The 16895-nt window shown below is 40.5% G+C and overlaps 1 protein-coding gene across 7 annotated transcripts in view; it reads left to right on the top strand.

The window, feature by feature from the left end:
- Window positions 1-16895, top strand: part of KIF1A (kinesin family member 1A) — a 136942-nt gene that overhangs the window by 45794 nt on the left and 74253 nt on the right. For all 7 annotated transcript variants that reach the window (XM_018567909.1, XM_018567907.1, XM_018567906.1 and 4 more), the window contains exons 3-7: window positions 2131-2207; window positions 3849-4028; window positions 6264-6329; window positions 8797-8975; window positions 12388-12499. In XM_018567909.1, the coding sequence (XP_018423411.1) occupies window positions 2131-2207; window positions 3849-4028; window positions 6264-6329; window positions 8797-8975; window positions 12388-12499 (614 nt within the window). The remainder of the gene's footprint in view (window positions 1-2130; window positions 2208-3848; window positions 4029-6263; window positions 6330-8796; window positions 8976-12387; window positions 12500-16895) is intronic.

Below are 16895 nucleotides of genomic sequence, written 5' to 3'. Positions count from 1 at the left end.
AATGCTACCCAAGAAAAGAAAAGAAAAAACTGATTGGGTAAAATTCTGACTATTCCTCTAGATTTTATAAATCAGGCCTAGTGTTTTGCGGTACAGTTACTTGCTGTTGCCATACTCTCATCAACAATTCGTATATACTCATTTCCACAAGACTCCTATTTTACAATTTTACATTTTACAAAGACTGATGCTAAATAAACTGGAACTAAAATTGAGGAAAATGGGCTATGTACAAAAGCTCCACTTATTATTATTACTAATTATTAATATACAGTAAATGTATATAGCACCAACAGTTTGCACAGCGCTTTACAATAAAAAGGAAGACAGTACACTTACAATACAATTCAAGACAAGATGGTTGCTCTTGCTTTATTTGCACTGGTGTTTTTTCAATAGATCCCGAAATATGAAATTGTCAACATTGTTAGTTTTCAGATTTATGCTACAACTGGCTGCACAGTGTATGTTTTTGCTGTGAGCTTACTTTAAAACGCTGTTTGAATCACTACCTATGTGCTAAAAATTATGTCAGCTATTTGTTTCCCCCTTTCTAAGGTCATGGGATAGGCTTTGTAATAAATGAGCTTTGTACACTGCTCACGTTTTTTTTACTCCATAGTAACCAGCAGAGGAAGTCATTATTTGGAAAGGATCCTCATGCATTCTGGGATTTGTAGGCTTTAGCTTGTCCTCCATTCTCTGGCGATGTAAACCTGTATGCCCATGACCCCTCCTATGTCCTTTGGTTCAGTATTTTAAATGCGCTGCATTGTGTTTGTGTGGTGTCATAGGGATTTGGCATCAGTCAGGACATGCTGACTGGGCACGGTTTTCCTGGGAGAACAAAGACAGCCTCTGTGCCCACATAATCCCACACTGTTGAGAAGGGAGAGAGGAGCGGAGGGCAGACACCATCAGTGAGGGATATATGACAATGAAATCCTAGTTACCACTAATGTTGCACAGAGAAAACTGATCATATCTACAGTTTAACAAAACTGGCAAACTGCAGCTGGCAGAGTACTAGGAGATATGGAATCCAAAGACTGAAAAGGGAGATTTACCTTTTGTTGCATGTAAAAGGTGCCTAAAAAGCACAATGTACCCATTACACACCATGCCAGCAAAGCACAAGAATGCAGGAGTGTGAGAGGAATTTAAAGCTGTTTGTAACTAACTGGCTGAATCTTTTGCTACACAGTATACAGCATGCATGGCCTTTTTGATTTTTATTAGGTCATGTTTCTTTTACAGTATAACGTTATCAGAAGATAGGCTCTATAACTTAATATGGCCATTGAAGTAAATCAAAACCCTAACTAGATGGCATTTAGTTTGCTGAAGCAATGGGTGTCTTAAATAATTTCCTTACTTTCTATAAAAAAAAACTCACTTTTGTATATACTTTTTGCTGTTGATCCCCTTTGTGGCCCCGTTCCTGCCTACATCTTTGCACTCTGACAGCTGCACATCTTTGCTTTGGATTCCACCTTCAAGGGCAGGTGTAGGCTCCACCAGCAGGCATGTAGTGGGGTGACAACACAGGAGCACAAAAAAGAAACAGATGTCTCTTTATATCAGTAAGTGCCTGAACATGGCAAGATTACCAAGTATTCAGTTAAAGCAGAACTAAACTCATATTCAAAAAAAAACTGTGACAGTTTGACATTTTATGACAAGAGAGACTCTGTTATGTCTCCCATCATAAGTGCTTTTCCTGCCTGTCAGATTGTGCAGCTCAGTGTACATTCCCAACATGGGTATGTGCTGGGGCAAAGTTACATCATCCCAGTCCGTCAAATAAACATGGAAGAAGACTCCAAACCTGGAAGAAGATCAGCCAGTGACCTGAAAACACTTTGATGATCATAAATTGGAACACCTCACTTTGTTTAATGACCTCACTTTCTTCTGGTGGAACTAGAAGAAAATCGTCAGCCCCTGTACACCTCATCAGTTTGTTGGTTCCCGGACTGTGATTGTTCCCGATGGTTTGGTGTTCAAGCAAAGATGAAAATGCGTGTCTGTAATTGGTCACCCTAATGTGTCCATGTACCAGAATGATGAAATGATGAAACATGTAAGCAATAACATATTAACTATGATTTTCTTTGTTCTTATCTTCAGCTATTATCAACCCTAAGCAGCCAAAGGAAACTCCCAAAAGCTTCAACTTTGATTACTCTTACTGGTCCCACACTTCAGTAAGTAGCACACATCCCAGCACATAGAGCGGCAATTGTTCTAGTTTTTAACTTCCATTACATACTAAATACAGTACATGAATATTACACAATTAAGAACAGCTAAACATTTGTAAGAGCTATTATTTTAAACATATAAGAAATGTCATGTTTACTGTATTAAGAACTCACTTTCTAATCTGTGTAGAGAGGAGTTAAATGTATAATTTTGCCCTCTGTTATATCTTTTGCTTATTTCATCTATCAAATGGCTTCTGACAACATGAAAGGAGAGGCTTAGAGTGTTTAGATCTCTTTTGTATATATCAGGGTAGGCAACCTCGGCACTCCAACTGTTATAGAACCAGTAGAGTCCCATGAGGCATTGCCAGACTCTGACAGCTACATACATGACTCACAGAGGCAGAGGCATGATGGCATTTGTAGTTGGAGTGCCAAGGTTTCCTACCCCTGATATATATGGTAAATACGGAATTTTATTAAAAGAGATATGCAGATAAGGAAAATAAAAATATAAATTTTTTCCCTATAATTTAATTACAATACTGCCCAGTTTAGGAATAGAAGGATACATGTCTAAGAAGAGGAGTGAATAAGGTGGACTTACAGGATAAAACCACAAAACCAAACAAAAATGCTTAAAGCTTTATTCTCATAGCTCTCAAATAATTCATCACATGTGTAATTAATGCATTCAAATTATATTAGGCTAAAACAATTTATTTGATTTAACTCATATTCTCAACCCAATTAAGATACAAGATTGGGGAAATCAGGGGCCCAGAGAAAGTTATTTTTACACACTGCACTGGTGTGACCAAAGATCTATAGAACAGTTTGTACAGGATGCCAGGAGTGGGTCCTGGATGGACAGTATATCCCTCCCTTGTTTAGGTGGTGGTCCCGTTAAGGTCACCTTGTATTCAGAGCCTCCATCCCTGACTACAGCCAGTTCTGGCAATGAAAGGGATAAATCACCAGCCAGAGGGTGTGTTAAAAAGGAACAGGAAGCCAGTCAGTCTGTCTGTGTGGAGTGTTTGGAACAGGACACATGGCTATGTGTGTTAAGCTGTGGAATACAGTCTGCTGAGACACTGCAGGCTGTGACTCTAACCCTGAGGTGGGACATAGTATACAGGCGCTGAGCCGAATCTTGTATTTGCTGAATATAAGCCATTTACTTTGACTGTTTGTGGAAAAAAATAAAAGTGCATTTTCTGATACGGCTGGCTACGGGTCATATCCGCCCTGAATATTACAAGTTATACACAAAAACTGTCCCCACTGGTCCTAAATCTCACCGAACAGGCTACAAACTGATGGTATAATCTTTTTTATATTTTTCACAACTATCTAGTGCAAGGGCCTCCGTTGTAAGATACAAGGTGAATGAATAGTTTAGGTAGGTCCTATGATTGTAACATGTAAAGAGCATAAGGCTAGTTCTGCAACAGGCAATGATGCAAATGGCTTATAGATTTCTATTTTTATTCACAAATCATTTTTTACAACTTTTTGTTGCTACTTCAGTAAAGCTGCCAAGTAGATCCCTAAGGTGACAGAGATTGAGATCTGTATACTATAGAAAAACAACGATAGTTCAGCGTGTAGAAGGTTGTTCATTATTGTATCACTCTATAGAATGAAGACAGCCAGTTTGCTGGACAGACACAGGTATACCAAGATATCGGGGAGGAGATGTTGCAGCATGCTTTTGAGGGATACAATGTCTGCATCTTTGCCTATGGACAGACAGGAGCTGGTAAATCATACACTATGATGGGCAAACAGGAGCCAGATCAGCAAGGAATCATACCTCAGGTAACAATATCATCATGTGTTGTATGTCTGCATATATGCTTACGTACGTGTGTGTGCTTGCAGAAATCTGATTGAGTTCCATAGCAAATCCCACCTTCAAGATGTTCAAGATGCCTGGCTACAAATCTCTTAGGCAGCTCCTGCAGTATGGTAGTAAATACATTGGTAGCAGACAACAATAACCGCCTATCTCAGAACATAGAGGAGTGGTCTGGTGGAACTCCTGAGGGGGATCATGCATAAAACCTTTCCCTTGATCCAGGGGGGTATTGTGCTCATATTATTGTGTTTTTCATAACATGGAATATCATGACTAGGTCTTCAAATCAAAATGACCTATATTTCCCAAATGTTTCCTTCTTTAACCTCTTGCCGTCCGCCCGTAGTAAAAAAACGGACGGACGGCACTGCTGCATCTGCGGGTTGCCGTCTTTTTTTTCTGCTTGCGTTTTTTTTAGCGCTGAATACTGAAAAATGGCCTGGATGGGAAGGGGGTTTAACACCGCGGATGTCAACTGGTTAATATAATGCTGTTAAGCCAAGGCTCTGAAATAATTCTGGATGCTTACATTGAACAATTCACACAATTCATAATGTACATTCATGTGCCTATGCCCAAACTAGCTAAATTTCTACAGGTTGAGCGACGGTGGCATCCAGCATTACATGTTTCCAGGGGCATTGTGCTAAAGCACCATTTCCCCATCCCATTCCCTCCACCATAACCAAGTTGTGATTTATGGTGCATGGCTAACCTTGGAACCGTACTTCTTCTGTGGATCCATGCCTGAAATGTGTACCAGAGCTGCATTAGCCAAGAGTGTTACTAGGGTCTGCTGTTGGGATTTTTTAGTCCTGCATACACATACTAGGGCCAATTTAGACAATAGCTAATTAATCCATGAGCATGTCTTTGGAGTGTGGGATGAAACACAGGAGTAACCAGAGGAAATCCATGCCAGCACAGGGATCAACATGTAAGCTCTATGCAAATAGTGTCCTGGGTGTTATCCAGATTGAGAACTCCGGTGCTGCAAGGTATAAGTCTTAATCACTAAGCCAATGTGTTGCCCAAGCAGATATCTATATATATATATCTTTATATACATATATTATTTTAAAGTTCCTTTTTATTTAACATTCAATTTGGGAATGAATAGAGTTCCTGAACGAAAACCACATTCAGTGTTAGAAATCCGTCCAGTTGAGAAACAATTTCCAACACGCTCCTTCGAATTTTTTAGTCACTGCGGCCAAAATTGATCATCGATTTGACCCCATCAATAATTAGAAAGTTGAATGAACGTTCTGAAATAGATTTTGTTCGTTTGAAATTCTCACCGTGTATACCCTACTTTAGGCTCCTGGCTACAATGTTACTATAAGCGTTTCTAGTGTGATGGAAGGCTTATTCCAGCCAGACCATTGCAATATAACACGTCTGTAAATTGTTATGGGCAGAACGGAGAGTGGCAAGACTGGTACAAGACAACAGAAGGGCAACAGTGCAGTGTCAGATTCCTCGCATCACCTTTCAACATCTCGTGGAGTCACGAGGCGGTCCAACCAAGTCATGTCGTGGAGTTATCTTGTGGCCCAATGAAGTACTGATGGGGTGGTCATTATAATCTGGCCACTCAGTGTATGTAACATATATTATTTTTAATTACATTGATATCATTGTAAATGTCTGTTGTTTTAAACTTTACAAATGATCAATGAAATAGCTTTTGAAAGTATAAGGTAATGTAAGGTAACCAGACCACTTAATAATAAGATCCACTTGGGTCATTTTCCGGAACGCGTCATGTCTGGTCATTGTATTCAGTCATTTATTATTATCTGCAAGACTATTAACCTGTTGTTGGACCCTGGAATCTGCAGCTAAGTACATTACTTTCCCAAGAAAAAGACATCCTGTGATAAAAATAGAAAGACAGACGTATAGACACAAAGAGTTTCTGCTAGAGTTCAGGGGGATTACCTTGCTGCTTTTTCATCTAGTTAACCCCTCAATATCTGAATTATTCATTGACTCCTCACACTGTGTGAATTATTCAAGATATAGTCTGTGTCTGTGAATTATTAATTAAACCTGCACTGCCTGTAAAGTGTTAACTGTTTAGTGCCCAGGACTTTCAGACTTGGTGATCAAGACATTTATTTATAGCTGGTGATGTACAATGTTTCAGTTGTCATGGTGAATTGAAATGATATTTCTTATCTTTGTTACAGCTCTGTGAAGACCTCTTCTCCCGTATCAATGACACATCCAATGACAACATGTCTTATTCTGTGGAGGTAGGCCAATTGTAGTCATATTCCCTGTAGGACATGGCTACTGAGACTTTGTCAGCTACTGAAGAAATATTGAAGTGAGCCCCACAAGACAGGAAAAATTGTATTTTGTCAGTAGTGATTTTAGTAATATGAATAATGACATGGTTAAGCAGTGTAGTGCAATGTTATAATAGACAACCTGTGTGTGATGATGAACTTAAAGGCATAGTCTATTTGTTGCATAAAATGAATAAATGTACCCATACTGATGAAAGAATTTTTTAACATTTATACTTTTAACATTTATAAATTTTTTTTGCATTGGAACCTGCAAAGCATTGCAATCACGACTGGGGGATCAGGGGTACAATGCACAGGCTGCTGCAGCAGGCTGTTTCTCCACCCCCAGGTCTGTATGGACATATGTACTTTCATTTACGGAGCTGGAGGAAGTTATCAATGGACAACAAGTGCAGAGATGTCACCACACTTGTGTTCCATTGAGATCTACCAGGCCCTCTGCCGCGGTGGCAGATAAGATTTGTAGTCTCTCTGTTCCTGTAAATGGATGTGTGAATGGATGATGCAGCTGTGCAGGCAAAGAAACCCATGATTTAAGTAAGTAAGGGGTGGGGTGAGAGTGAGGGGGCTTGGGAATGTGACCATGTTACATCTTACCCCCTTTAATTTGGGTTTAACATGAAACATGGTCAGAACGCTGGCCTTTAAAACCATACTTTGTGGTTGGACTTCCTATTTCAGTGACGCCAGGACAACAAATAAGTTAATTAATGTCATAGGGAGAGGAAAATGCAGACAACAAAAAGACTGACAAGGGGTTTTATCCCTTACCCCGTGTTCTTAAGGCTGGATTCTGTGCCTTGTGGTGTGCTGGTAAAGAGCATTAGGGTGTCATTAAGAATGAATTGCACAACAGTGTACCAGTGTGCATGACGTGAATTTGCACCGGTTGCGGAAGCCACACGTTACTGCGGTGCAACAGTGTAAAAAGTGTTTTTGTTGCTATACCCATTGGAAATGATTCCCATCACTTCCTGAACATCTGAACACGTGTCACCATGAGAGCAAGTGAGGGGAATCTTTTCAGTGGGAAAATAATTGAAAAGAATTCTAACACTTTCCCACTTTATCCCAGGGGGTGAGGATGTCAGGTAGGCTGTACGGGGCCCCATGATTTCTCATGGCAGCCCTGTGATATATATATATATATATATATATACACATATACACACACACACACACACACACACACACACACATATACATACACACCGTATAACGGAAAATTGTATACTTACCTATCGGTAATTTTCCTTTCCTGGCTAAGATTACTGAATAACAGGCAGAATAGGCCTGAAATGAAGCACCAATTCCATAAGTTACATTTTAAACATTAACAACGCTGGGGAACCACAGGTGACAGCAAAACACTCACATGAAAGGCCCCCAAGAGTCAAGGCACAAGATTGAAGCCGACAGAATCAGCAAACAACCAATTAACATATTACTCTAAGATCCAGTTTAAAGGTTTAGCAGCACAGCTACAAGTGGCAGCAGCCTGCACTCAGCAAACACCTGCAGGGTAAAGCACCACAGGCAAGCTAATTGATGTTTCAGGTAATTACCTGCAAGATTCAGCTAAGGCATTAGCAGCACCACAGAATCACATATGGAAGGTTTTAAGCACACATGGAAAACTGAATGGATTTACAGACACAACAGATATTAAGAAAGATTTAGCAAGAGCAAAGCAGTACTGCAAGGCTATAGGAAATAGCAGCACATGTATTACTTAAACAAACTCATTGAAAGAAAATGGAGTGGATCCTACTTGTCAGCTTGTCCATGCATGTGATCATCCCAGTACAACCATAGCTTCTGATGATGCAGCTGAGTCACGGTTCCTCTCTGGAGTCCCAAGAGCAGGAGGCTAAGCAGGTGTTCAACCTGCCGCCATGATGGAGGAAGCATCTGAACATGAAGAGACCCCAAGAGACCATTTCCTGCACCCCAACTCCAAGGCTATGGGGGGGGCTTCCCTATTAAGATTGCATTCAGCCATCTGAACAAAGGGAACTTCGCAACAGGAGAGGCTGAACCTGTGCGGCAGGCCAGAAGAAACCGGCAAGGTGAGGGCAAAAAAAACACAAACATATCCTTAGTATAACCGGCTTGAGCAGTGAGGACAAAAAAAAGAATGGTGGCCTTGGGAGGCGGGCTTTAATTTATAGTATAACTGGTCCTGTGATTTGGCTGGGGGCGGAGCCATACCCATTGTATGCTGCCATGGATTGGTGTCAGGAAATATATATGTATATATATATATATTTTTCCATTTAATTCCTTCCTGTATATGAATATAGCTGTGCACATTGACATTGTACATTTAACTTCTTTAAAGACGGACCTTATCTTGTTACAGCCATGCATGTACAGTATAATTATATGAGTGTTGCTGCTTCTTTAGGTGAGTTATATGGAGATATACTGTGAGCGGGTCAGAGACCTTCTGAATCCAAAGAACAAGGGCAATCTACGTGTCCGTGAGCACCCCCTACTGGGACCATATGTTGAGGATTTGTCAAAATTGGCTGTAACATCATACCGTGACATCCAAGACCTGATGGACTCTGGTAACAAAGCCAGGTATGTTCATTCCTATTATCATTAAGTAGTTTGCTTGAAAGGCCTGTTGTATTTAAAATTTGTGTATTCTAAAAACTGCATGCATATAATACATGTAATGATTGCATTCAGCACATTACTACTTTTATTTATATTGTTTCCTTGTTTGCATGCAGGCCAAGCTGTCCACTAAAGGTGACAGTAACAGGGGATGAAACAAAGTATTTTACTACTTGGGTGCTTGGGAGGTTACAGCAACTTTTTTGTATTTTTTGTAAGCAAGCCTGATCTTCCTTTTTACATTTAAAATGTAAAGTTTTGCAGACTTCAGATGTTGACTTCTATTACCTTTACTAGCTTCCTCAGTGCCCCACTCTGATTTAGTTTCAGTTTGTTACGGGGTCTGACATTCCCTGACTTCATGGCTAAGCTCCCCCAAATGGCAGTCCTTGTCCAGTAAGAGTGCCCTTGCAGTGTAGTGGCAGCTGATTGGCTTAAAGGAGAACTATGGGGTAAGAGTTTTTCCCCATAGTTCTCTTAAGGGTCACGGGAGGACATATACTAGCGTCCTCCCGTGACCCAAAGCTCAGTACATCGTGAGCTACAGCTCGTGGTATACTGAGACTGCCACAGCCGGGACGGATCGTGACATTACTGTCGAGATCCACCCAGCTGGGTGAGTGACAGCTGGCTTTGCCTATCTAGAGGCAGAGCCAGCTGTACCCACCCCCTCCCCTGTCCGTTCCTCCACTCAGCGCTGGAGGATCAGAGCGGAGAGAGGGGGAATCCATGCAGGGAGCCATGACTGACGGCTCTCTGCAGGGAGATGATCGAGAAGTGAGCGAGCGACAGTATGTGTTTCGCTCACTTCCCGTTCTAATGAGCTGACGTGTGACAGTTTAATTTTCACTTACCTCATAGTTCTCCTTTAACTGTAATATACAGTTAACCCCTGTCAGCTTATTTTGCCATCTGTGCCCCATTGGGGAGATGTCCCTTCACTTCCTGTTCGATTTCCACAGCAGGAAGTGAAATTAAATCCCTCCAAAGTGCGGGAAATCCCTTGTGGTCATCAGGGTCACCAGAACAAGTGTCCCCATTGGAAGATTTCCCATCTATTCTTGTTCTGATGACAACCCAAAATGTAGGATTTTTCTTTACTTTCAGTGTAAACCGTCATAGGGACAAATAGAGGAAGTGAATCTCCCTAACGGGGACACAGAGGGCAATAAAAACCTGAAAGGTGTTCTAATCCCTCTCACTTTAATATTGCAAATGATACAATACTGATATCAGTATGAAATCTTTGTAAAGCAGACAATGTTCCGATAGCAGCTTATCAGACAAAATAACGGAACATTCTGACTACCTTACCAGGAGTGCAAACAAAATAGTTCAGCATGTTTTCTGTAACCTGTCCAAAATCTTGTTGCAGCCCTTCTTTTCTGTAAAAAATGTTCCCTTTTAATGAGGCTATAACTCCAGAGGGCACAGGGGGCAATTGCTCCTGGGCCTATGGATGAAGGGGCCCCACTATTGATGCTGCTTACCTTTGTGTACCAGCTGTGTATCTACCTTCCATACATTTTTCTCTTCTGCTATCTGCTCTAGTAGGCTTACTTAGCTCTGTGACAGCTGAAGAGTATGAGATATGATTCTATCTTGCACCAGGGCCATGTGAATTTTACCTACATCTCTTTTTAACATTACACATCCAACATTCACCCGTGACATCTGTAAATCCTTTTCACACAAGCTGAATACAGATGAATTACATACATAATGCGGTAATGCACATTATATCACGCATATAATAGAACTAGAGCCAATTTTTGGGGGGATAGAGTAAGGGATTGTTATAACCGCTGCAGGATTTTTTTTGCCATCTGTGTGCCATTGGGAAGCTTCCCCTTCACTTCCTGACTGATAGCCACAACAGGAGGTGAGAGAAAATCCCTTCAAAGTGAGGGGAATCCCCGGTGGTTAGTAGGATCACCAGAACTGGTATCCCCATTGGAAGATTTCCCATCTGGTCCTGTTCTGGTGACAAATCCAAAATTTGGGATTTTCTTTCACTTTCAGTGATATCAGTCACCAGGACAAATAGAGAAGCTGCTTCTCCCTAACCGGGACACAGCAATACAAACCTGACTGGTGTTCTAATCCCTCTCCACTCTATCCAAAACTAAAAAAAAAAGTTTTGGCTTTAGTTGCACTTTAAGGCAACTCATTGAAAATAATAGACTGCCCATGCACCAAAACGTCCCAAAGATTGAACTTGTCAGAAAATTTGAAATGCAACTATGGTATGTTGTGGCTCACTGCAACACACGTGCGTTGCCTTAGAGAAGGCATTGCAAATGAATGGCATCACAGTGCAGCAAACCATGTAAGGTGCGATGCAGTAATTTGCTCGTTAATGTGCATTACCGCAATGCAATGGTGTAAATGGGCCCTAATTGAACAGAGAGAGTGCTGAATAAGTAACCCCTTCACTCAACCCCTAAAGCAAGTTCTATTAACTCTCACATCTCTGGGCATAATCAAGTGTACATTCCCAAATAGATACAAACTCTTATTCATAAAGTGTATCTACTCTTGCACTAGGGGCAACGGAGAACTGGCCACATTTCTCCATTCATTGCTGGATATAGGAAATATATAGACAGACCCGGAGATATTGAGTGGAAGGGCTTCATGACTGTGGGGAGGAATTGTACCCTGGGAAGGGTTAAATGAGTGGAATAATTAAAGGGTACCTGATTAGAGGAGAAGGTCAGGTGGCCAGGAGGAGCCTCGTGGAAAGGAACTGTAGGGGCTGCTGGAAGTCTTTTCTGGAAAGTCAACAGAGGAAGCAAGTTGTGTCACCTGCCCTCCCTTTTTTGGGGTTACAGATGGTTTCCACCATCTGTATGGTGCTTTCCACAGTGGGGTCAGTTGTGGACAGGGGCCCCTGCCCCTTGGGCATAGTTAATGCTGGAATTGTCATTGTGCCGGTGGGGGATGCGGCTGGGGACATGGGGTGGATTTAGAAAAGCCTTAGTTGGGCTAACGGACACCAAAGACCCCTTCTTGTAACAACAGCCATTAGGTTATTATTATTTTGGCTTGTTGTTTCTGGTTATTATGATTGGTAAAATGTAATTTGTTATATGGATAAATAAAGGGCTGCTGCGGCCATTGAAACCCATGTCGCGCAGTCCGTGTGATCTTTATTAGGAACTTAAGAAAGGTCTCAGAATTGATGAATCCAATAGTCAAGTAAAAATTGTCACCTTATGTGATTTGTAATTCTTCAAATTATGTATTTTTTATGGTTGGGATCTCTTTCCAAAAACATTTCTCATGTATAGGGTGTAACATGCATGATTGTGAGTTCCAGGCTTCAGTTTGTTGTGTCTGTTTACCATCGCATTTTCTTCTTCACGAACAGAACTGTGGCTGCCACAAACATGAATGAGACCAGCAGTCGCTCCCATGCTGTATTTAATATCATCTTCACCCAGCGCAGGCATGATGCTGACAGCCAGAACACTACCGAGAAGGTGAGCGCTGCAAACTGTCAGGCTGATTTAATAAAGGAGGTGTTTCATGTTCGCATGTGGACCCTGGTGACCAACATATGTCCCTTTGGCACTTGTGCACCCCTCAGACCCTAGCAATGTGTAATGGGAGTGGGAGCATTAATTTATAAAGAGGTATTATGCTTAGTAACCACAAATGTAGCATGTCCACAGTCTCTGATCATCATTTCCTCTAGTATGTCTCAGGTCTCTGACAGTCTCAGTTAGCATTACATATACTGAATATTATGTGCATGGTTTTTGGCGATGTCAGGGCCGCTGTTGAAGCCTCCTATACCTTGTAAGTTGACAAGCTCTAATGTGCAGACTTCAAATACCCAAACAGGTTGATGGGAATTTGTCTGAACTGGGTATTTGAACACTGGCTGAGATTTATTATTGCTTTTTACAGATATTTATGTAGCGCTAAAAATTTACACAGCACTTTACATACTATTCATTCATATCAGTCCCAGCCTTCAAGTGGCTTATAATCTAAGATCCTCATCTCACATGCACATACATACTAGTGCCAATTTACCTGCCAACATGTCTTTGAAGTGTGGGAGGAAACCCCCACAAGAACAGGGAGAACATGCAAGCTCCTAGCAGATAGTGACCTGAGGGGATTATGAACCCAGTGAGCCCGGTGTCTCAAGGCAGGAGTGCTAACCACTGAAGATTACTCCTTTTTTTTAAAGGTGTTTTATTTAGTAATTATAAAAGGTTTTAATTCAAAAGAAAAGGGGTACACAAAGCCCCAACACAAGCAACACACAGGCTGCGATTAAAACAAAGAAGCAAACACACATACACACCGCCACACAACCAGCCCTGCTCCCAACCACAGCAAGACATTACCCGATAGGATGGCAAACACCGCCGAAGGATATTGCTTTGGCATCTCGATAGATATCAACTGCAATCATGCATCCAGAGTTGGAACCCCCACCCAAGGACCCCATACCCTGGCAAATTTCTTAGGACAAGCCTAGCTTGTCCTAAGAAAACATCTTAATAGTAGGAAGTTGGGGCTTTTTTAAGTAAGTACGTAAGTAAGCCATTAATATGTCATCCAGCTTTTCTAAAAATATGCAGACAGCTCATGGTCCTGAGATTAGGTTTTGCTTGACTGTATGGCCGTATATTATACATTATGTACCTGTGTATATTATTAAATGTCTATTGGTACATTGGTATACACTACAGTGCATGAACCTCAAAATATATAACTTGATCAAAATTAAATTGTTTTTCTTGATAATTTTATTTTATTAAAATAGAGCTTTTTGAGTAACTATCAAACTTAAATATACAATAAAATTAATTAAAACACTGACTAGAAAATTCATGATAGACAAACTTGACTTGCCAAGAGCATAGTACAGTTAGTCTGGGTATCCAGTGTTCTTGTGGAAGTTTTAAAGTTTGACAGCGCTACATTAAAATGTCTTATGGGCTGAAAATAAAGTATATAATTATCAAAGTGATTTTCTCTATTATCCAGTAGTGATGAGGCTGGACTTAATACAAACTCATTATACCACGGTTTGCCCAAGTCCACTTAAAACTCTGACTGCCATGGCGCTACACCGTCCTCTTGACCCGATTGGTGTTGGAAGGTTGCGGCTGGGATGTTCCCCACCTCTGTGACATATAGCTGCGTGGCTTAGAATGCGCCCCTCACTTACTGATTGGGACATAGCTATCAGAGTTTTCAGTGAACTTGGCCAATCCCAGGCTATGTTTCACCAAGCCCAACCTCATCACTATCAGGATTTCCCTGGTTTTCTCCACAGAAATTGCTTACAATATGTGACACAATAACACTACTAAAAATGTAAAAAAAAACAAACAAGACCAAGCTTTAATTTTTTTTGTTTGACACCCAGAAGATATCCTCAGTGAGTGGTAAATCTTGTGATGCTTGTTGGTCTGAACTAATGTTCTTCTTTATCAATCTGGTGTAGGCAGACACAAAGGATCTGAATCACATAATCATCTTCAAGCTGAATAGTTCAATCACATTTTGTAATTAAACATGGCTACAGAAGAAATATGCAATCAGTAGAATTTATATCTTGCTCATTCAGTCTTTGTCTCTGTGCATATGTCCCTGACAGTTGGGTAAAAACTGCACAGGCACACAGCTCTTTCTAATGCGCTGATGGTCTTTTATTATATTGTGCACACATTTGTATTCATAGTATATTCTGGTTTTGGGGCTTACCCTGAGCAAATTTTCCATCAGGTTTTTGTGGGGAGGTTCCTAGTTCAGCAACACAATTAAGTTAGGTCCTTAGCTTTTTCTAGGGAGCTCAAATAAAGTTATACTCACCTGAACCGCAATCCTGGCTTGCTCTTACAATGGTCCCCTCAGTTTCGTTCCCCTCCTCTCCAGCGGTTTAAAGTCCTGTGAGTCATCATGTTCTATACAGTGTATAGAACGTTAGGACGCTGAGGAACATACACTGGAGCGGAGGAGACAGGCTGGAGGGAGCGCTGTAAGAGAGGTTAAAGTTAGTATAACTATTTTTTTATCTCTCTACACAAAACAAGCACTTAACCCTTGCATTGCAGGGGTAGCCGCACTGTAAAAGTAAAACTTTGATTTGCCCGGAGTTCTGCTTTAATTATTAGAAAATGGAACAAACTGTCCAATAATGTATGTGTTCAAATGAAATCCTGATCACATATACCCAGCATAAGTATGGCCTCATTAAAGTCTGGACAGATATACAGTACAATCATGTTGTGATTAGCTCAAAAGTAATATAAGAGATCTGTTGCTAAAAAATGTTTATTCATTATGAACTCTATCTTTGAACAGACCACAAATTTATTAAAGTTGGCCGAAGGTACAAATGTGAGGTTGCCGAGTTAAATCCATAGTGTAAAAGTGACTATAATTATGTTTCCATTTTCCTAATTTATACATTTGATGTTGTTTCTATGCAGATCTCCTAGACAGGGACTACAGTTATGTTATGTTATGTTAGCGTCTGTTACAGCAGTGACACCTGCAGGCTGTAGGGAAATATTATTAGCCCTCATATAGTAAATGGAAAAAGCAGAATGCTCAGATTATGGCATTCTGTTCTAGATAAATACACTAGGTAGGTGTTCCTGGATTTGGATTGTTTGCATTGGGCAAATTGATCTTGATATGGACATACTAAAGAAATGAAAACATATACTCCCAAGAAAATCGACAACTGTTGTGTTTCTTATTGTGGAATAAATCACTACAAATAGTAAACTAGTAAAACAAAGACTGATTAGTTGCTCTAAGTCTCTGCCTTTTTGAATATTACCATTTCTCCTTGCAATGCCTTACTAAATTAGACTGATGGTTGCAGTTTGGACAGGTCAAGGTTTGGGTGTTGAGTGTTGATTATGTGTTTAGATGAAACACTGAGATCTTGAGGAATGCTGAATTAAGTTTTACTTGCTTATGAGAACATTACATCAGAATACAGCATTATACAGCATACAGAGAGAACGTCCTGTGTGTCATCGATAAACATGCATAAGCATAGAGACTAACATTGCACTACAGCACCATCTAGAGCTCAAAAGACCTGACAGTAGAATGTCAGTAATATGCTGTTGTATTTCCAACATTGAGGTGTGTATTTTAACTTGCAATGGTAATTGTAGATATTAGATAATTGTCACCTGATTCTGCAGATATTGCCAGGACTGGGTGACGATTCGGTATCGGGAATGCTCTATGCCTAAGCAAACCTAAGCTCGCATTCCCAGGGAAAAAAGTCTAGTGACCAGGTGGCATTTTGTTCCTTAGATTTAATGTAAAGGCAATGTTTATTTTAGTTTTGGATAGAGTGGTAAAGGGTTTGACAATTGGTCAAGTTTTATAGCTGTCTTTGCATCGGGGAGATTCTGTCTCCCTATTTGGTGCCCATTGCCTCCAAGAGAGAAATATTTTGCATCTCTAATATTTTTGGGTTCTGCCCCATGATGATTCATCAATGGAGACTGCTGTAGTCGGAAATAAGGTGTTTAAACAAAATTTCTGAAGATAACATGTGGACACAACAAGAAGTTGGACAAGATGCAATTTAATCTCAGACCGCGTAAGGGTTTTTTTTACAGAGAGGTTTTTAGAGAGGTAAAAATTTGAATTTCCCTTCCTCAGTTAGTCTGAAAGCATTGATAACTTCAAAAAACACTGAGATGAGTTTGTCAATTTATAGAATATACAGGGATATTTAAGTTAGCGACATGTTGATACATACATACAGGTGAAACTCGAATAATTAGAATATCGTGCAAAAGTAATTGCAGTAAGTGTTTCAAAAGGGGCCCAAACCAAGTACTGAGTACATATGCATGCTTGTACTTTTCAGAGGTCCGA

This window comes from Nanorana parkeri, unplaced genomic scaffold (genome assembly GCF_000935625.1).
Source record: "Nanorana parkeri isolate BGI_ZX_2015 unplaced genomic scaffold, ASM93562v1 scaffold1114, whole genome shotgun sequence".
Classification (NCBI taxonomy): domain Eukaryota; kingdom Metazoa; phylum Chordata; class Amphibia; order Anura; family Dicroglossidae; genus Nanorana; species Nanorana parkeri.
The sequence above is the reverse complement of the archived record's forward strand: the minus strand, read 5'-3'. Positions and strand labels throughout refer to the sequence as shown.